Below are 22,329 nucleotides of genomic sequence, written 5' to 3'. Positions count from 1 at the left end.
CTCACAGCTGGTCCAACCAAGCGAGTCTCCCGTCCAAAGCTGGGAGTGTGGGGTGTCTCCCCTCAGGTGGGAGTGTGGGGTGTGTCTCCCCTCAGGTGGGAGTGTGGGGTGTGTCTCCCCTCAGGTGGGAGTGTGGGGTGTGTCTCCCCTCAGGTGGGAGTGTGGGGTGTGTCTCCCCTCAGGTGGGAGGGGGGATCTTCTGCAATCCTTACTCTGGGAAATGTGCTCGGAGTCCTGAACAACATCGCCACTCTTGTACATGAATCCTCGATGATGGACAGTTAGCACTTCCGTTCTTTTGTCTGTATGTCTGTTTGTCTCTGTCTGTATGTCTGTTTGTCTCTGTCTGTATGTCTGTTTGTCTCTGTCTGTATGTCTGTTTGTCTCTGTCTGTATGTCTGTTTGTCTCTGTCTGTATGTCTGTTGTCTCTGTCTGTATGGCTCTAGTTAATCTTTTACTCTACTTTTGATCATCTTTATGTACATTCCTGTCCGGTTCTTCAAATACTTTCATACCTAGATAACACAGAGGTATCTACCTCCCAGTGTTTCAGTCAGTTTCACCCACACGTTATTCTTGTGTTTATCAGCTTATCTTTTGTCTCTATTCTATATTTGCCTTTCTATCTATACATCCTTCTAGCTATCTATGTACAGCCTATATGCCATCATGTATCCCTCCATACGATGAAGATCATATTTCCTATCATAAGTTTCTTTTATATTCTTCTTTTTCTTTGTATCACGCAGCATCTTCTTGTCAAGGGTCGGATTGTGTTGCATATATTGAAGCTGTTGTCAGTCTGCATTAACTGAGGGTGTGAAGATGATGTTTCTGTTCAGGATGAGAATGACGATGCATTTGATGAGGGCGAATGTGAAGATGTGTATGTTTACGGTGAGAATGAAGATGTGTCTATAAATCCAGCAATTATAAAGTTTCTTCCGTTAAAAACTCATCATCCGGGACACTAGGACGGTAGCTTCACTCATGTAGCTACTGAGACAGTGAGGAGCAGATCCTGCCTGAAAGCCTCTCATCTTCTGTAGAATCATCAGAAAACCTAGTCGGCATCCAGTCCCCATCATGGAGAGCAATCCAGGACACTTTTTCCTTCACTTTTTGCCCTCGTCTGCACGTAGTTCCCCAGGCCAGTCGTACTTCACCGGTCTGTCCGCAGTCAACTGTCAGTCAGGAATGGTCTTTCCTGCTTTCTGTTCCGATTCAGATAAGACGACACATTAGATAAGGTTCACGATGGCTTCAGAACGACAAGCCGCAGTAGATCAGTCCTCATCCAGACTTCATAAGAGGACTCGTGAAACCTTCTTGTTCCCAGACTTTTGTCGCAGACGGCCTTTGTCTCCTTCACCAGAACCTTAGTTTCTTCGACTGGAATTTCACGCTCTTCATTTAGAACCTTCGTCTCCTGTACTTCAAGGTTAGTCTCTTCTACTGGAACCTTATTTGCATCTGCTGAAACCTTAGTCTCACCTTTGGCTACCTTAATCTTGTCTATGGGGCCTTAGCGTCTTCTGCTGGAACCTTGGTCTCCTCTACTGAAATTTGGTTTCTTTTGCCGGAGTCAAGTAGGAATCAACAGAGAAAGACTCCCATAATAACTATCGTCAGGACAGGAATGCCAAAGACTAATCCCCAGAATAAGTGTATCAGAGATGGATCCGAAAAGGGAATCTCCAACAGCAGCTTCAACAAAGCATCTGTGAAGATATGGGTAACCAGACGATGACAGACACCCGGGAGAACACCTTCCCACAGAAACACCGGCACTCCAACTTATTAGTCACCCCAAAAAATTAACGAGAAGCTTCCGTAGCCATTCTTCCTCCCCTGTTGCACCCCTCCCAAGTCTTCTTCCTCTCTTCTTTGATCTACAACAAGGTCTCCCTTCCTCTCGTCTGATCTACAGTAAGGACTTCCCCCGCTCTTGTCTCAAGCACAGTAAGATCTGTCCCTCCCTTACCTCATCTACAGTAACATCCCCCCCCCCCACCTCACCCATCCACCCCTCCCTCCATCCCTTGTTTGATCTAACCCCCTCCCCCCTCCCCCCACCTTCCCTCGTCTGCTCTTCAGTAAGATCTCCCTTTCCATCATCTGATCTACAGTAAGGACTTCTCCTTCCCCTAACTACTCTGATCTACGTTATTGAGCTTCGTGTCAGCTACACTAACGCCTAGATGATCGCCCGCTCTCAACACTGAATGCTATATAATCCGAGAAGGCGATATTTCCTCTCTATAAGTCAGAATATTTCTACAAATATATTCTGCCTCGGGTTCCCTGGGTGCCACGTAGTGCCATTGCCATGCGTTCACATCAAGAAACTCAATGTATTCTAGAATGACTAGCTGAACTGTCTGTGTGCTTAGGTTATGGAGAGAATTATTATGGCAATAACTTTGAATCTGGAACCCTGTGACAGTCATGAGATGATAAAGAAAATGTTGACATATTGGAGGAGATAATACAAAGTAGCTTTTGCTGCGGCAGATATGACGCGCTATACACGTACAATACGCCGCCTGACGTCACTTACACGCTGACAATAATACACTACTCAAAGATCCACGGAAAATATCTCTCCTTCCACGGTCGATTACAATTTCGGCTCCGTCCTTCTTGTGGGGAGATAGGGCTCCTCCCTTAACCACGCCTCACCTGCCTGCTCGTCTACCATCTCAAAAGCAAATAAAACAAACCTGCAAAACCATACATAAGAAGCACTCAGAACAATCATCGACTGCCCCAACACTAACACAAGGAAACAAAAACCTCCCCGAGACATCCCCTCCTCAACATGCTCGACATTCACTTCTTTACAAAAGCACTGGATCTTCTCATCCAAACCATTCTAGAAGTGATCTCCGGCACCCAAATAGAGATCAAAAGTTTACTTATGCGTAACCCTTCAGCAACCTACGTTCACAGATGCCGTACCCACAACAAACACAGAACTGAAGAGTCATATTATCATCGACATAACACACCCGAGCAGCATTAAATCGCCGTGCAATGTCAGTCTTAAACGCCGCCCCACAAGAAACACAGCCTTCTAAAACCACACTCCTCAGACACACACGAGTTAAACTTTATCCTAACGCTATGAGCATCAATCATTTCCACAACACTATAAACACCAAAACAGCGCATACATGGACGTTTGTATGTAAGAATTTGTGAACAATAAACAGTTTAAAACTTTATTTCAGCATCGTACACCAGGATCTGATGATTATTAATCAAGTCAAATTTTGTCGAAGCGTTGTGTGTGACCCATCCTGGCAGTGATGTGTCTGAGGTCAAAATACTGGGGCCTGGGGTCATGAGGTTAACCAGTATAGAGTGACGGTAGACCAGAGAGTGAAACTGGTTCTGGTTGATGCCTTGATTTATACTATTTCTTAGATGTAACTAAGAAACATGGGTAAGCACCTTGTGTTTGAGCATGTAATGATGGCAGGAAATGTCGAGGGAGTTATGCATAGATTCCTTTTATGTGTACATTCGTTTGTATGTACCTCACATCGATTATCTATTATCTTAAGGGAAACCATTTCTAAAGGTTTTAACCTTGATTTTGTTGAGGTATGAATGATAATAATGATACAAAAATATGTAAGAGAAAAGATACCTTGTACGTCCAACTAATATGTTTTCTGATTGTTTGTAGGTCTAGTCATGTGTGTGGAGGTGACCACAGCCAGAGCCTGCAGCCATGTATGTGCAGGTGACCACAGCCACAACCTACAATCGAGTGTGTGTGTTGACCACAGCCAGAGCTTGGAGAGTCAGTGTGAGGGACGAGTTGACCATCAGCAACAAGTCTGTCGTGGGGCAAAGGCCTTGGAAGAGACAGAAATAACAGGATGGGAGATTTTCATGTTTGCTGGGAGACAGTGAGATAGAGAACCCGGAGATGACAAAATTCGATCCTGCAAGTGAATTCAGATGAAGATCATTTAGATATTGCACGGCACCAGGAGGCCAGCTACATACAGGCTGGTGCTGTTGCAAGTGGATCAATGAAAGACAACCACAAGAACGAGTCTTCCCTCCCAGATTTCCTCCAAGCCGAAAGATTTAATTACACGAACAGTTTTTCGGTGTCGAGGAGGAGGAGACTTGAGGAGACTTCCCTCACTCATGTTCCTCCTCAGATATGCAACAGTGGCAGCTATGATGTAATGATGCAGCTTACAGGATTATTTTTTACTAGAGTAAGCAACCGCTGACGAGTTTCCTGTGAGACTACCGTCAGCAACCACTGACGTTGTTCTCCTGACAACACAGTCACCAACCACAGATGATGTGTGCTTGACGCAAGTACTGAGCGGTGTGAGGCTGCCACATCTTCGTTATGACACGCATGAAACGGTTAATAAAAGTTAGATTCAGGAGTAAGTTACAGTCATGTGTGAGATGAACATCATGACGCAAGTTACTTTCTCATGAGTCATGGCAAGATCACACCTGACTCAGGCGCTGGGCCCCGGTGGCTCGCCTCTCGTCCCGGCCTGACTGTGTCTGCAGTGTGGTCATTTGTGACACACTTACACTCGCCTGGCCCACTCGTATCAACCGTAGATGAATTGTAACTAATGCTCTCGTGTTCTAATATCCTTTATTATTTTCTTTTTCACAAAAAACATTTACATTTTGAATAATCTTCAGTATACAATACATTTCTTTTACATTTACATTTCAGTTTGTTGCGGGTGTGGCGATCATTGTACTGTGATGTAGCATTATCTATCTCTTCATCAACACCAGAGTTACTCCTTACCTCGATAGACACGTTGCCTTAGTGTGACGAGCCGTCGTGACGAAATATCACCTCATTACATGTGACACAAGGCGTTACTAACAGTGACGGGAGGCGTTACTAACAGTGACGGGAAGCGTTACTAACAGTGACGGGAGGCGTTACTAACAGTGACGGGAAGCGTTACTAACAGTGACGGAAGGCGTTACTAACAGTGACGGGAGGCGTTACTAACAGTGACGGGAAGCGTTATAAGAGAGATAACAGCGTTACCAGAGAGTCTGTATCAGCAGGTAACGCAGACAAAATGTTGTAAAACTTTTGTTGGTACGTCGTACACAGGACAACCTTTCTAAAACGTTTCGAGCTTCGATGTCTGGCGCCCACATACATCCGGAGGCATTGTGAACCTTGATGATGGCTCCAACAGCCGTCAGAGAGAGAGAGAGAGAGAGAGAGAGAGAGAGAGAGAGAGAGAGAGAGAATGTTGGCCGGTGAGAGTGATTTTGTGTTTTTATTGCAGGATGGACAAGGAAAACATCCCGTGACCAAATCAAGTGTCGTTACAGTACACATGTTGGTCCAGACATGCGACACAGACACACTAAACCCCTTCACTCTCTCACGTGCTACAGTCGCCCTTATACAGCGGTGCGGCAAAGCTCAGATTACTTCCGCCACACTGTCCTGGACTAGAATCAATTCAGCTTGCTGGCTGCATCCTCAGGTCGCCCTGCCTTCATTAATACTTCACTTCTGAAGAATTCTGGTCTCTCGAATATCACTTTTAACGTCATTGTTTGCTAAGGTGGTACACAACAAGACTCCATCTGTACGACTGTCTGGCACACACACACACACACACACACACACACACACGAGTGTAGAGGTATGCATTCCTCCTGCTGGTTACCTCGTGCAACACAACGTAATCCTACGTACATCAGGCCAGTGTGAAGCTCACACGGTCCAGTATGAGGGTCTGTTGCGCTGTCCTTCAGCCGTAGTATTTTCCATACTGACAACACTCACAACCTTTTTTGTTGCTACGTCAGCATGACGTATATTACATCAACATGACGGACTGCATGATGTATCAGTATGTTAGCATGATGTATTGTTAAGTCAGCACGACACGCTGTTGCGTCAACATAACGTATCTTTACGTCAGCACGGCAGGTGGTGGCAGGGAGTACGTGTGATAATGACGCGTCAGACCTGGGCTGCAGGACACCACAACATATCGTGATCAACATCCTGGGTTATAGTCTTATATCATCTTTATAATCCTACTTTAAGAGGAACAAAATATCATTCTACCCATAAAGGACGATATATTCACCCTTATCTACTACAACAGAAGGTCCTTCATGACACTGTGGAACACAGGACAATAATCCTTATCTAAAACGAACACAAAGATTCTTTACGCTCCTCTAGAGAACTGGAGTGCGTCATAATCGACCTTATCCCTAGTTCCCACAAGATCCACCATGCTATTCTACGTCTAGAGCCTACTATAATCACCCTTCTGCCAGGCCTACCCAAGGTCCATTACTCAGTCCTGGAAAGCTGCCACTCGCCTGGATCGTACGAATACCACATCGCCCCAGAGTAGCTCCAGCACGATATAATCGTCTTTATCCCGTAGCATCAGAGAGTCGAATCCTTGCTGTATCCCCGGGATGGGATAGCCAGGCCATCCCGCCACCAAGTCAATCTTCCAGAGTGATCCCCGGGCCCGAGGATGTGGCAGGGGAAACACATGACACTCGACACCAGCTGACTCTCAACCGAGCCTGACTGCTGACGCATAGACGGCTGACACTGGCCACTAGTACGTATGTTATGCTGACTGCTGACGCATGGACGGCTGACACTGGCCACTACTACGTATGATTATCGCTGACGGAAGACCAGCTACCACAGACTCCCTGTACTGGAGAGGTTGCGGAATATATCCAGTGAGCATCGTCCATTGGTCATAATGATCATGATGATGATGATGAGGATGACGCAATGGGGGTTGGGGCTCGTAGGGAAAGTCGTTATTACTGACCGTTGCCGGAGGCCGGTGATGCCAGAGGCTATTTGTACGTGAGGAACTGTCCCAAGTCCGCTTAAAATGTGGCTTATTTATGGTGATGGAGGTGAGTATTTATGGTGATGGAGGTGAGTATTTATGGTGATGGAGGCGGCTATTCGTACGTGACGATTTTACGAGTAGCAGTTTTCCGGATTATGTCGGCTGAGGAGGCATGACGCAGCGGACAGTGCCCAGGACCGACGGATTCCCCACCTGACGTACGTACGCTCACGATGTGTACAGATACTGACGTACGTATTACCTCAACACGGACAGTGACGTGCCTGGCAGCCAAGCTGGTCAAGGATGGGTGTCCACACATGATGACAGCTGCCCGGGTGGGAGGGGACACAGGGAGGTGCATGGAAGGACGTGAGGAAGGTTTTCAACAAGGTTGTGGACTCGTAAAGCAAGCTAAGCCACGACAAGTAAAGACAACAACCATTGGTAAATTAGACACTGTATAATGATTATACAAGTATGTGGCGGGAACCAGCGAGTAAATACAAATATAGAATAAACACACACGCACACACACACACACACACACACACACATAATAATCCCTTGTACCATGAAACCCAAATCATATCTAGGTTTGGGAATAGGATAAACCCCCCCCCTCCAGTAGATTCAGGGTCGTGTGTTCCTTCCCAGAGTTTGGGGTTAGTGTCCTCCCAGAGTCTAAAGGGTGGTACCGTCCCCCAATATCTGGGGTTAGTGTCCTCCCAGAGTTTACGGGTCGTGGTCTGCCCGTAGTCTGGGGTTTATGTCCTCCCAGAGACTAAGAGTCGTATCCCCTCAGAGTGTAGAGGTTGTACCCCAGGAATGGTTCCGCCTCTGGGGGAAAACTATTTCCTTGTGATTCAAATTCTTTCCAAACAGATTTCTTCTTGTACAATTTAATCCCTCATGTTATCATCTTCCAGGATAACGTAAGAGAGACAGAATGGAATGAATAGCACAAAAAAGAGACAGTGTTAACGGACGAAGATAAGTGAGAAAATTACACGGGCGAAGATAAGAGAGAAAATTTTTTCGTTTGTGAAACACTTACTGACGGGCGTCTTCCAGTGGCAATAAGGTTACCCACTTGTGATTTACAGTGAAAATACCTAAGTTGCTACAACGTAATAAACATAGATGAAACACGAACACTTCTCTCTATCTCAAATTTCATTCCTAGTTTGCTATCAACATTATGTCTTAAGGGATGAATGATGTGTTCGTCCGCAGGAGAACAGTGTACATCCGTGGGGGAAACAGCTCATCAAAACGAGTCGTGCTCAGTGTGAGTCAGAAAGGAGGGAAGATCTTGAAAGACGAGAGGTTCTGAGTCTTTGTTTGGGGGCAGCGGTACCTCCTTCAAACCAGCGGTGCTAACTCTGAGTCGACAGTGCCAACTTCGCTGAGCTATGACGGCCGTAAGTGTTGCCTGCTGAAGTGTATCAGTGATTTGTTTACTTTCTGATCTGGGAAGTTGGCCAAGTTGGCCAGGTCTTGATGGTGTCCCGCGGACTGATGTGTGTGTGTGGTTCTTGTGAGGCGGAGACTCGTGCCAGGACTACCCGGGTTTACCAGTGTCTCGCCAGCGGCAGATGTGTGCCTTGCCAACTTGTACGGTGAATGCCATCCATAACCCTCAGTGTCAGCTGCCGGAGCCAATAAAACCCACGTGTCATCATTAATTACCTTCACAAATTGGGTGAACCTCCACCTTTTTGCGAATTTTAAGTGTGTCGGATTTAATCACCTCTCACATCACAACACACGAGAGGTTGTCCTAAATCTGCTCTAGTCTAGCAGTTCCATCCTCCCACACTTACCGCGAGCACCACTCTCAATTTTGAGGTGCAAAATTCAGTCCACCTTCTAACAGTGCCACTCTCATCTCGGCAGTGCCACATTCGGGCTATCACTTACACCAGAGTGCCAGGGGCCACCAAGACAACCGGGTATAATGATGGCTAGTAACTGTGAGTCAGGTCATCTGAGGTGTGGGTGCGACAGGAGGAGCGGAGGCGCGGGTCTCGTCTGGTCCGACTGACCTCCAAGGTCACACCACACAGGAAGTCTGTACCAGCCTTTAAGGAGGATATCAACCAACAGAGATAAACTCAGGGAAATAAAGCCAAACATAAAGAAATTCATAAACGCTAAAAGACATCCAGAAACCGTTGATAAGATAGATTATGATAGATACACAGTTTTGCACAGCAGTCTGAGAAAGATAAAGTACAGACAGATGGCGCCAAATCTAGCTCTGCGTTGTCCCATCAAACATACAGATTTCAGATGACCTGCCACCGGGATGGAGACAGTGATGACTGGTAAGCTAGTTGTAGTGAAGCGGTTGACAGTGACGTCACTCCTGATCAGCCTGACACTCGCCTAGTTCTCTGTGCACGTCGAGGCCCAAGTGTGGATGTCTTCTAGGATGGTGACTCGTGGCCCTCCATATGATGAGGACACTCCAATCTTATAGCGGACTACGGCAGTCTGGGGAGACACGAAAGATTCTGGTGTGGGCGTTTTTGTGGGCGTGGGTAGTGTGTGGCGTGGGCGGTGAGTGCCCCAAAGTGTGTGAGTGTAAGTGGAAAGACGGGAAAGAAACAGTGTCCTGCATAGGCGCCGAGTTCATCGATATTCCGCGCCAGCTCGACCCGTCCACTCAGGTGCTGGACCTGAAGCATAACAACCTGCAGATCCTGCCTCGCGACGCCTTCGTCGACACAGGTCTGGTCAACCTACAGAAGCTGTGGCTCAACCACTGCAACCTCAAGCACATGGACCGTGGCGCCTTCAACATGCTGGCCAACCTGGTGGAGCTGGACCTGAGCCACAACCTGCTGCGCTCTGTGCCCACAGCCGCCCTTATCGACATCTCTGGCCTCCGGGAGCTGCGTCTTGCCAACAACGCTCTCACCAACATCCCCGCTGATGCTTTCGCTCCCACACCAGACCTCGTGCATCTGGATCTGTCAGGCAACCGGATCCACAGTGTTGACCCAAAAGCTTTTCGCTGTCTCTCTACCTTGGAAATCTTGAAGTTATCTAGCAACATGCTGGTTCATTTACTCCATGAGCTGCTGGTGCCTCTGAAGGCTCTTCATGGCCTCAACCTTAATGACAATCCTTGGAACTGTGACTGTCGTCTTCGGCCACTCCGCCAGTGGATGCTGGACCACAACATCGCCGGTGTCGTCCCACCCAACTGCAGTCGCCCTAGACGTCTCAGTAACCGTAGCTGGCAAACTTTAGGCTTGGATGAATTCGTGTGTGTGCCAGAGGTCACAGCCGTCGCTCAGAGGGTACTCTCCACCCGCGGGGAGAATGTATCTCTTGTGTGCCGCGTGGAAACAGACACAGAAGCCTCCGTCACTTGGCTCTTCGGTGACCAGCCTCTTGAGGACACGAGTGACGCGTGGCGCTACCACGTGCTGGACCTGATCACATCCAATAAAACTATGCTTGTCTCTAACCTCACTATAATAAAAACTGCCATGAAGGACCAAGGTGCCTACGCGTGCATAGCAGAGAACAAAGCAGGACGCAGCGAGTCCAACCTGACGCTGCAGGTGTCCAATGACATCACAGAGGTGCGTCTCGTATCCTTTGACCGGGCATACATGACCGGCGGCCTCCTGAGTGGTCTGGGCTTCCTGGTCACGGTCCTGCTGCTGGTGAGCTGCATCATCCACCGTCGACAGAGAGTTCGAAGATTCCGCAGACAGGAAGAGGACCGTGAAGGGAGGGTCGTCCAGGCTACGTGTGCGGCTAAGACCCCTAAACCCGTCGTCACCACGCAGCGGAAACCTTCTGAGTACCACGTCATTCCCTCAGGGGAATCAGAGGTGGCGCCACTTCATCCGCTGCAGAAGGACCAGCCCTGGAGGTCACGAGAGGTCGTTAATGGCGGATATCCTCATGCCAGTTTCTTGGAGAACGGCATATACGACGATTCCATCTTGGAGAAATACCGAGACGACATCATCGACGACCTGAGAAGTCACCAAGTGTCGCCGACCGTAACATCATACGTCGAGCTTCCTCCGACGGAGGTGTCCAGGAGGCGCAGTGAACTCGGGGACAAAGAAAGTCTCAAGAACTTGGAGTTCGAAACGGACATCCTTCGGCGGGAGTGTAGCCCTACGGGGTCTACGGTGTCCGTGGTGAGTAGCGGCCAGCTGAGCGACATCCTCGGGCTGCCATACTCCCGCCGGCTTGACCACCAGGGCTTCCAGTCACTAGAGTTCAACAGCGTCGCCAGAAAGTGAGTACAGAAGCTGATCACGTGTGCAGCCTCTCAGGTAGGAGTTCTCCAAGCCTTCCAGGATCTAACTTTTTTCTTCCCTCTAACTACACACAACAGGAATCATAGGTTAACTACACACAGCAGGAATCATAGGTTAACTACACACAGCAGGAATCATAGGTTAACTACACACAACAGGAATCATAGGTTAACTACACACAACAGGAATCATAGGTTAACTAACAAACGCCAACATATGCCAACGAGTGCAATGTCTCTTCCTCACTCTCGCTCACTATAATACTCACTATGGGTCAGGTCAAACTCATCTTCACTATGTTTCGGATGAAATCTGTTGATTATTGGAAAGATTGAGGTAAGAAATCAAAACATTTTCTCTCCAGAGAGAGACACAAATATCAAGTCACTGATCTCTCATAATGTCAGGCATTCCATTTTCTTTTTCTGCCAGTGTTCCGATATCCAGTATTCCGTCCGGGTCGTAATCTTCCAGAGTGTGTTGCTGAGTGCGCTGTGCCCAGCTCATCCGTCCGTCCGTTCCCGCGGCTCAGTCGGGAACCACGTTGAAAGCGTACACCACTCGACTGAGGGGGCGCTTCTGCGCTGCGTTTGATCCACTCCTCCTCAACACACGAAACATACCCGGATCAATCCCACACTTCTATCAGTTATTCGTTACGTGAGAGGTTTTGCTTCGTACACTTCACTTAATATGAACCTTCTCTACAAGTATCGGATCTCCAGCTCTATCATTATGGCCCCAATTCGCTTGTTGCACTCATTCGTTTTTCCCAGTGAAGCTCTTATTACATTTCTGTGGATATCTGGCCCTGAAAGGAATCTTCCAGGAGAATTCGCGGGTTCGACTCCTGTGTGTCTCGACACCAGGTTCAGTATTTTCCTCGTGAAGAAGGGTAGGGACCTCAACCACCACATGTACCTCCACATGAATATTAAAAGCGTCAGGACCTGCTATATGACTCATTGATTACCTTCATTACCTTCATCCAATTCATCGCCTGATTACTTTATCATACAGACCAATGGTCATGGAAAACGTCAGAGCCAGCATGCCACACTCCGGGCTGCTCAACCCCCAGAAGGTTAGAACTAAATTACAACCACAGCGCAAGTTGACGCTACAGTCCCTCCCACGGCACAATCCCTCCCACGGCACAATCCCTCCCACGGCACAATCCCTCCCACGGTACAATCCCTCCCACGGGACAATCCCTCCCACGGTACAATCCTTCCCACGGGACAATCCTTCCCACGGCACAATCCCTCCCACGGCACAATCCCTCCCATGGTACAATCCCTCCCACGGTACAGTGGCCCTGATCAGAGAGATGAAGGTTCATGAGATCATAGACACGAGCAGAGTGCTAACTGCACCAGGTGATCCTCATCAATTAAAGGCACCTTTGTAAAGAGGAAGTGACGCACATATTTTGCAGAGTTCATTATTTCTGTTCATGATTATTAGTCTCTCCAATAATCAGCAGGTTCATCCTGAAACATTGTCAAGATGCATTTGACCTTATTTGTAAATGTTAATTAATGCGTATCTTCAAAATGCTTTCACGACGTTTGACCTGACCCGCAAAGGTTAGGTTAGAGGCCAGCGATGTAGAAGATGAAGTAAATATGAGGCTGTGCTGAAGATGACTCAAGGTCAGCCCAATGATTTTACGGGTGTAGTAAAGTTGAGAATGTAGTGAAGGTGGCCTTTGACCTGATTTGTAAGGATCAGGTCAAAGGCCAGTGGTATACAAGTTGTGGAAAAGATCCGTTGGTTGAGGGTGAAATGAAAGTGCATTTTTCGAAGATAGTGAAGATGAGTTTGGTGAGTCTCCCTCTGTAATGACCATGGTGGTAAGTAATAGAGAGGAGGTTGTCATGCAGATAAGTATGGTGAGGAGGTTGTCATGCAGATGAGTATGGTGATATCTGCTCCGGTATGAGTATGTTGGAAAACAATGGTGTCGAGGGAGAGAGTTCATCCACTAACGAATGTTGGCGTTGTTAGTGTAGAGGGTTCTTCTTTGTACCATCTGCCTGGAACGATGCTTTGAATCTAATTCTAATGTTCTTGTTCCAGACACCGTCCGCTTGTGTACGAAGACAGAAGACATGACCGTCTGTCTTACGACCCGAGTGCTCTGAATGCAAGGTGAGGCCAGGTAGAGGGCTGCTTCAGTGTTAGGTCCACCCCGTGTGAACCCAACTCGTATATTCTGTTTATTTGCTTATCTTGGCTATCTGCATTTGCATCTTTCAAGGGAGTCTGCTGTACCTGCAGTTCTGATAATAGGTAAAGTGCTCGTCAGGTCTACAGTTTACTGTGTGTGGACACCTAGTACTCCTGTATATATATAAGAAAATATCACTTGTAAGAGAGTTTATGTCTTTGTGTTGGAGACAGTGTGATCCGTGTGACCATCGCGGAGCAGGTGACCTGGTGGAGAGCAATGTCACCGTGCCTCTCTCTCATGGACTCATATTTAAAAGGGTTGCGTCCGAGAACAGTTGGTGTAACGTTGTGACGTGTCACAGGTGGGGACAGACTTGTCTCACAGATGGGTACAGACGACAGCCGGTATATCTAAGATAGTTCAAATTTTAGGCCACGTTCCACTCGCTTCTTCCCAGTTGTCGAGCTTCATTTTTCAATACATCTACAAAGAGCCAAAGGACCGACCGAGGTTCATAATGAGCAACAATATGTGAGATGCTAACTCGGCTCATACACCACTGCCAGGTGGCACAGACTTAGAATAACATCCTCTCAATCTTTTGTGAAGTGTGTACCCTCCCTGACAGGTAGAGTGTGTACCCTCCCTGACTGGTAGAGTGTGTACCCTCCCTGACAGGTAGAGTGTGTACCCTCCCTGACTAGTAGAGTGTGTACCCTCCCTGACTGGTAGAGTGTGTACCCTCCCTGACTGGCAGAGTGTGTACCCTCCCTGATTGGTAGAATGTGTACCCTCCCTGACTGGCAGAGTGTGTACCCTCCCTGACAGATAGAATGTGTACCCTCCCTGACTGGTAGAGTGCGTAGTCTCCCTGACTGGCAGAGTGTGTACCCTCCCTGACTGGTAGAGTGCGTAGTCTCCCTGACTGGTAATCCTTAATCAAAAAGTTTCGTCTGTCGAATGAAGATAACTCTTTTTACATCGTAATAACAAGTAACATTTCTAAAGTCAATCATTTTAACATTATGAAGCCTTCGGATTCTGTTAGTCAGAGCTTGTTTTTATAATCATTTTAAAAGAAACTCAAACGTATTATTATGTTTCTTGGATGGTTCTGTCTTCTCAGATGTTAACTTCTCATTACCTCCACCTGTAACCTCCAGAACTAAAGTTTCATCCACTTCAAATGTTAACTTAACCTTCACCTGTGACCTCCATATCAACATTACCTCCATCTCAGACCTCCGGGGTTACCATGACGTACCTTCACTTCCCATCATTGTTACCCCGGTCTCCAGCAGAGACACCGGTGAACATGTACCATGTCTGACCTCCGTAGGTGCTACAGTGCCCTCAACCTGGCCACGAGTGAGGCTGCTGCGCGGGCCTTCAGCTACGCCCGTGGCGCTCCCAGGTACCCGTCCCTGCCCTCCACGCCCATGGTGGCACATGACGACCACCGGCCTGCCCACACCACCACCGGCGACGCCAGGAGGATCAGAAGACTCCTGGCTGCTAACAGGTAATGGAGGAATAGGGAGAGAGGAGGGAGAGGGAGAGACAAGGGGAAAACATGCAAACGGAGACAATGGCAGCTAGAAAACTGGAGTAATATGTGATACATAAAGACAAAAATGCAAAATAAACATCTGAAAGTTTCATCTTTATTGTTGTATCATATTAAAGGTTCAAATTAACCTTTTTCTCTGACGGCTTGTTAATGTATACGAGGGACAACCATTAGGTTTTTTTTTTGCTTTATGTAAACATACACACGCACACACACACACACGCACACACACACACACACACACACACACACACGCACACACACACACACACACACACACACACACACACACACACACACACACACACGCACACACACACACACACTTCCTTCGTACCTTGCTACACTCACTGACCACAACTCTACCCACACATATGTACCGTCCTCTAACTCTAACATACAGTGAACTGCACTATCTACTAACACACAGTCCACCATCGTCTCACTCACCCAACACACAATGTACAGCCCTCTCACTCACTCTCCCACCCCACTACCGCACTCTCACTCTCCCAGCACACTACCGTACTCTCACTCTCCCAGCACACTACCGTACTCTCACTCTCCCAGCACACTACCGCACTCTCACTCTCCCACCCCACTACCGCACTCTCACTCTCCCACCCCACTACCGCACTCTCACTCTCCCAGCACACTACCGTACTCTCACTCTCCCAGCACACTACCGTACTCTCACTCTCCCAGCACCACTACCGCACTCTCACTCTCCCAGCACACTACCATACTCTCACTCTCCCAGCACACTACCGCACTCTCACTCTCCCACCCCACTACCGCACTCTCACTCTCCCACCCCACTACCGTACTCTCACTCTCCCAGCACACTACCGCACTCTCACTCTCCCACCCCACTACCGCACTCTCACTCTCCCAGCACACTACCGTACTCTCACTCTCCCACCCCACTACCGTACTCTCACTCTCCCACCCCACTACCGTACTCTCACTCTCCCAGCACACTACCGCACTCTCACTCTCCCACCCCACTACCGCACTCTCACTCTCCCAGCACACTACCGTACTCTCACTCTCCCACCCCACTACCGTACTCTCACTCTCCCAGCACACTACCGTACTCTCACTCTCCCAGCACACTACCGTACTCTCACTCTCCCAGCACACTACCGTACTCTCACTCTCCCAGCACGCTACCGTACTCTCACTCTCCCAGCACACTACCATACTCTCACTCTCCCAGCACAATACTGTACTCTCATTCTCCCAGCACACTACCGTACTCTCACTCTCCCAGCACAATACTGTACTCTCATTCTCCCAGCACACTACCGTACTCTCACTCTGCCAGCACAATACTGTACTCTCATTCTCCCAGCACACAGCATCATACTCTCACTCTCCCAACACACAGCACCGTGCTATCACTGTTTGTGTCTGGCAGGGGTGTGTACCGTTCCTTGGAGGGTACGGGGGACTTGTCAGACTCATACCGATACCAGTACCACGCGGCCCAGCTGGAGAACTACCTGAAGGAGTACCGCAGCCTCCAGGGGCGCCTCTACAGGATGAAGAACTCTCCTGACCCGGCCCACAGGGGCGGCTCCGCCTCCAGGTAGGTTACGGCCGTGTATGTGGCCTCTTACCACCAAGGTGTAGGGTCAACACTGGGCGAATCGTCCCTCCAGTGGATCATCTCCGTCCAACACTGAAACATAGATGGTGAAAAATAGTTTCCAGTCTATCTATCTACTCATCTATCCGTCTTTCTTTCTGTTTTTCCGTCTATCTGTTTTTCTATGTTGCCGTTGTACAATATTTCCTCGTCCTGTGCTGTGCCACAGTGAGTCATGACTGCTTGCTGCTGACACAGGTTTTGGTGGCACTGGTCAGGTTACCTGCCTACGTGTTGTCTTATGAGCAAACTGAGCGAAATAACATATTAGCATTATGCTCAACTCCGTCTCTTAGTTTGATCTGTGGCAGCGTATCTGTTTTAAAACTTGTCTTCCAGATAGATAACTACATCTTTAGTTTCATGGTTAGTTGATAAGCCACCGTGGTGTAGTGGTTGGTCTTTCTGCCTTTAAATCAGCCGGTCCAAATCGAGTCCTGTTCCAGGCAGCCAGCTCACACCTGTTCATCCTCTCCTTGAGTGTCATGCTGATGGCGTCGGTACCTGGCGTATTGTTTGTAGTCCTGATCACGAGGGACGCGTAGTGTCCGTGACTGGCGCCTGGCACTAAGATGAAAAAGACTTGACATGTCTTTTGTTTCTGTTGAGTCTCTTAATCCCGACACTCTCTATGGTCGTTCAGTTGTTATGACACTTTCAGTGGTCGCCCTGTTGTCACTGTTGCTGTCAGCGGTCGTCCCGTTGTCACTGAAACTGTCGTTGGCCCTATTGTGGTCGTGTGCCCCTGAGAACCGACCACTCGTTCGCCTCAACGCTTAAATTTCTGTACGGTTTAAAGTTGACCTCCGACCCGACCCAACGTGAGCCACCATGCTTGAGTAGTGGTGACCGTGTGTAGTGGTGAAGGTTATGGAAGCTACAGTGGCTGGGACTACACCGAGAGAGTAAACTTATCATATCAAGAAAGAAATGTGTTAATGTTCCTCCAATTTTTACTTAGCCTCATCAAATGGTATCGGTTCCTCCTGAATATTATAGGGCAGACACGGCGCAGTGTTTCTCCAGGCGGGGTACCGTGTGCGCCATTTCTAACAATTTCTTGGGTTCGCACCTCTCATTCTGGCATGACTCTTCCCTTTTACGAGTCCAGTCCAGCAATTTCCGGAGGCTAAGGGAATGTGACACCTGACTGTGTGAGTCAAGGCTGCCTTCCTCCCCCTCCAGTTCCCAGAATATCGAGTCAATGTTTCTCAGTTATGCTCCACATTGATGTTCTTATTCTTTCCTGAGAACCACAGAGAACCCTTCCTTCTTTAGTTACTCCATAATTCAGTATTTTCCAGAGTTGTACCATCTCCCAAACGATTCACAAACGGATTCCCTCCATGATCTAGTTGTATCTCAAGCTTTTGATTCTTTGAGCACGACCACACGTCCTTGAGCACGTCGGTATGCCCTTGAGCAGAGCACATCGGTACACCCTTGAGCAAGACTATACGTTCATGAGCACGTCGGCATGTGATCGACCACAACGTTGCCTCCCTGAACACGACAGGCCGACCTTTGGGTACGATGACGTTGCTGCTGACCTAACCCCTGCGGGTCACACAATCGCACCCAAGGATCGTACCGCAGAGGTTAGGGGATAAACTAACACCTGAGGGTGGCAGGGCGGCGGGGAGGCAGGGTGGCAGGGTGGCGGGATGAAAAAGAAATCTATATATTTCCAGATGAGATATCATGGTCTAATTATTACCTGGTTGTTTGTGACATAGATGAACGTCTTACGCCTTCTGAAGTGTCACTGCAGGACTGTTTATGTTTGTGGTAAATTCTGTATCATTTACCATACAACCACACTCAAGCATGATACTGTGTAGTCTTCCGATATTTTTTGTATTTTTGGGGGAATATAAGCACTATCTTATCTGGGAATATCTTTGTTAGATATCTGTGTAACAACAACACAACACAGAGTAACATTTGAAATTTTGGTGTTGTCTGAGTCATGTACGGTGTATTGTTATGTATAAGATATGTTTAGTGTAGTGTTTGCTTGATGTTTGCATATTTGTTGGTGGTGAGATCATTACCTGTCCTGATCACGTTCTCTCTTCTTCTCCCAGATTGTTCTCTGACAACCTTGAAGGTCTGGGTCGTGACGTGGGCACCAGCTTGACCCGTAACATCTCCGGAAGGTTGAGTCGAACCGGTAGCTTAACGCATGACGTCACTAGTGGTTTCTCCCGTGACATCACTGGCAGCTTAAGCAGGGACATCACAAATAGCTTAAGCCGTACCGGCAGCTTGACGACGGGCGGCTTAAGCCGTGATATCACTGGCAGCTTGAGCCGCACAGGAAGCTTAACCCGTGACATCACAGATGGCTTAAGCCGTGACATCGCCGGCAGTTTGAACCGTACTGGTAGCCTGACTCGTGATGTCACAGGCAGCTTGAGTTGTGATGTCGCCAGCAGCTTAGCTCGTGACGTAAGAGGAGGCGTCGGTTTATTCCCGGACGGGTCAACACCTCCGTCACCCCCGTCGCCTTACCTGGACATGGACGTGGGCCTGCCTCGCCGTCGCTCTAGGGCAGCGACCGAGCCCCTGCTGGATGTATCCCCCTCTGCCGTCCTGGGTCGGAGGAAGGCCAGCCTGGGCATCATCTCAGGCGGGGCTTTGGGACGCACCGATGCCATCATCAAGGGCAGGACGCTAGGACCCTCAGATCCTATAAGTGACGCTCTGCATGGTCGACCCACGGGAACCACAGACTCTATGATCGAGGCCGTCAAGAGTCGAGCGCTGGGCGGTACTGAGTGTGTCAGGTCAGGCCGGGGTCTGGGTCCCTCCAGCCCCATGATGGATGTTAGGTCAGGTCGGTCCCTTAGCACCACGGCCGACTCTATGGTGGACGTGACCCCTGGTGAGCCTCAGAGAGCGACAGAGCCCCTCAGATCGATCCTGAAGAACCGATACGAGGGAGGAGGCCTCCTCTACCAGGGGCAGTACACGAACAGTGCCTACTATGACGACGAGGACGAGGGTGAGGGGGCCTTCTCCCCGACCACCTACAGCCCCACTGAGTATAAGGACTTCCTCGAACATGGTTCGTGAGGCTCCCTCACCACCATGCCCATGACGGTTTACCTCTTATGGAAGCTTAGGGAATCTTCAAGCTGTTATGAAAGCTTAGGGAAACTTTAGCTGTTATGGAAGCTTAGGGAGACTATAGCTGTTATGGAAGCTTAGGGAGAATTTTGCTGTTATGGAAGCCTAGGGAGACTATAGCTGTTATGGAAGCTTAGTGAGAATTTAGCTGTTATGGAAGCTTAGAAAAACTTTTTATATTGCCAACTCCTCTTGTTGTTTGTTGTTGTTGTTGATGAATTTAGATTTCCTCTTAAATCTAAACTGACTTTTTTCCTGTCGTTCTTCCCCTCACTGGCTGTCTCTCGCCCCGTGGTGCTATACGCTAGTCCGTAGGAGATCTTCCATGACATATCTGCTTCGACATATCTCCCAACCCTCGCAAGGCCTCCCCTCTCATCCTGCCCAACCACCTCTCACCCTGGCCTCCCGTCTCCCCAAGGACGGCTCCACCTCGCCCTATGCGTCCCTCTCCCTAAAAGACAATCACGAGTTGTGCTCAATAGTTCTTACGTTGGTTCACTCTATCACTTAAACTGTGGCTGAACAGAACATCCAGGTCATCAGACCTGAGAGTGTATAAAACATTCAAGTCGCTTGAGCAGTGTCGGTACAAATCATCCGGATTACCTGACCTGTGACCTTACACAACAGCCGGGTAACCTGAGCAGCCGCTGTACAGAACGTCTAGGTCATATGACTGGTAACTGTATAGAACATCCAGGTCATATGACCAGCGGTTGTACAGAAAATCCAGGTCCTATGACCAGTAGCTGCACAGTAACTCCAGGTCACCTGGCCTCTGAGTGCACATATCATTATATCACGTAACATCAAGATCTCTGCCATAATGTGTGTGTACACTTTGCTGTCTTAACACAATCAATATTTCGGCCATAGTTCCTCACATCTCCTCATTTTCTGTATGCATCCCACTCCACCATCCCCTCCTCCCCCTATTTGCTGTAGACAATCCTTTCCAACACTCACCCTACTCCTCTTTACTCGTCCTCACAGTGCCAATGAATTCAAGTTAATACAATTGTCGCACTTACTGATTCATCTGTAATCGTTACACAACAATATCCTCAACAGTTTTGACATGATACTGTACAGGAGGTTCCTTCTTGTTGCCCAGCTTTACCCACAAAGGAAAGTGAACACCCGCACACTGCCGTAAGTGAATGCAAATACAACCCACATACAACCCACATACTTAGGCAACTGAACCCACATAGTATGTCAACTAAACCCACATACTGGAGCAACTGAACCCACGCACTGGGATGCTGGTTCATTTTTCCAGGTGTGCTTCCAGTATACTGTCGTGGTATGAGGTTCATCTTTATTGGTTTGTGGACTAAGTGTACGGCACCGGTGGAGTTGTCCTGTGCCTTAATATGTGGGTTAGGCCTGCCTCTCCTGTATGTAGCTTCGTCATCCCCGGTACACGGGATCAGCATCCCCTGTGTGTGGTTTCCACGTCCACCATACGTGGGTTCAGTTCCCAACATGCCACAGTAACCCACTTACAGAGAATCAAATTCCCTTCACCTCAAGTTTCCAAATTATGTGACCAAATATGACTTATGTCTTACCTTACAATTTTATTTCAAATTAAGAGGATTACTTAGCTATAAGTTCTTTATTTATATCTAAACTACTTTAACTTTAAACTATCAGCCATACACATCGAACACAGTATATACACTTGCCAGAGGAGCTAGCAGACATAATACAAGCTTTGCACCTCAAGTTACTGTATCAGTAAATGATAAATACACTGAGGTACAGTTTCAGTAAGTGATGCAGTATACAGTGTCCACCTAAAAGCAATAAGATTATGTGATGTAGAATAAAAATGTCGAAAATCTTCATCTCAGTTTTCAAACGAACTTCTTGGCTTCGTGATTCATCATATTGCACGGTACACATTTGCCTCAACTCCTGCAGACCTATCACAATGCCTAACTATTTTATGAGATCTTTTTTACTTCCTATTATTACAGCATGATGGATGGACCCACCTCCCCTATCTCACTCTTGTCAGCAACATGCGTCATGTCCACGGCTGACACGTGTTCGCACCTTCTGTCATGTTGTTTACGTCTGTCACCTAGCCTCTCACACACACTTTAAATCTTATTCTTATTCTTTTAAACTTATTCTTTAATGTCCTCTCTCTCTCTCTCTCTCTCTCTCTCTCTCTCTCTCTCTCTCTCTCTCTCTCTCTCTCTCTCTCTCTCTCTCTCTCTCTCTCTCTCTCTCTCTCTCTCTCTCTCCAACCATAAGACTTCAACATATCAATCACATCTCTCCCAGTTGACCAGACCCAACATATCAACCTGGCAATCACCCTCAGACTCCAGCGATGCATGGCAGACTGGAGAGTATTTAAGGCTCAGATAACATTTCTCTTCGACTTGATCATAATGATCCTAACGATCATGTATTTTGTGTTTTTATAACTTGACCCCATTCCCGGCTCGCCCATATTTCCAAACTTTGGATCATAGGCCACTCAGAGAGCTTACACGAGCGAGGCCACTAAGAGAGAGGTTTACGAGTTTGTCCACTCAGAGAGCTTTTTCTAAAAGCTTTGCCCCTCAGAGAGCTTATTCAAGAGTCAGGTCACTCGGTGGGTGTTTATTTG

At 48.0% G+C, this 22,329-nt stretch overlaps 1 protein-coding gene across 2 annotated transcripts in view; it reads left to right on the top strand.

The window, feature by feature from the left end:
• Positions 1 to 21,942, top strand: part of LOC139762550 (uncharacterized) — a 196,210-nt gene extending 174,268 nt beyond the window's left edge. For both annotated transcript variants that reach the window (XM_071687573.1, XM_071687574.1), the window contains exons 2-6: positions 7,803 to 11,146; positions 13,251 to 13,322; positions 14,684 to 14,866; positions 16,335 to 16,505; positions 18,653 to 21,942. In XM_071687573.1, coding sequence (XP_071543674.1) covers positions 9,333 to 11,146; positions 13,251 to 13,322; positions 14,684 to 14,866; positions 16,335 to 16,505; positions 18,653 to 19,643 — 3,231 coding nt within the window. In that variant the 5' untranslated portion in view covers positions 7,803 to 9,332 and the 3' untranslated portion in view covers positions 19,644 to 21,942. The remainder of the gene's footprint in view (positions 1 to 7,802; positions 11,147 to 13,250; positions 13,323 to 14,683; positions 14,867 to 16,334; positions 16,506 to 18,652) is intronic.
• Positions 21,943 to 22,329: the final 387 nt, after the last annotated feature.

The sequence above is a fragment of the Panulirus ornatus genome, chromosome 43, assembly GCF_036320965.1.
Source record: "Panulirus ornatus isolate Po-2019 chromosome 43, ASM3632096v1, whole genome shotgun sequence".
Taxonomy (NCBI): domain Eukaryota; kingdom Metazoa; phylum Arthropoda; class Malacostraca; order Decapoda; family Palinuridae; genus Panulirus; species Panulirus ornatus.
Note: the sequence above shows the minus strand (reverse complement) of the source record. Positions and strands in the feature narration are given on the sequence as shown.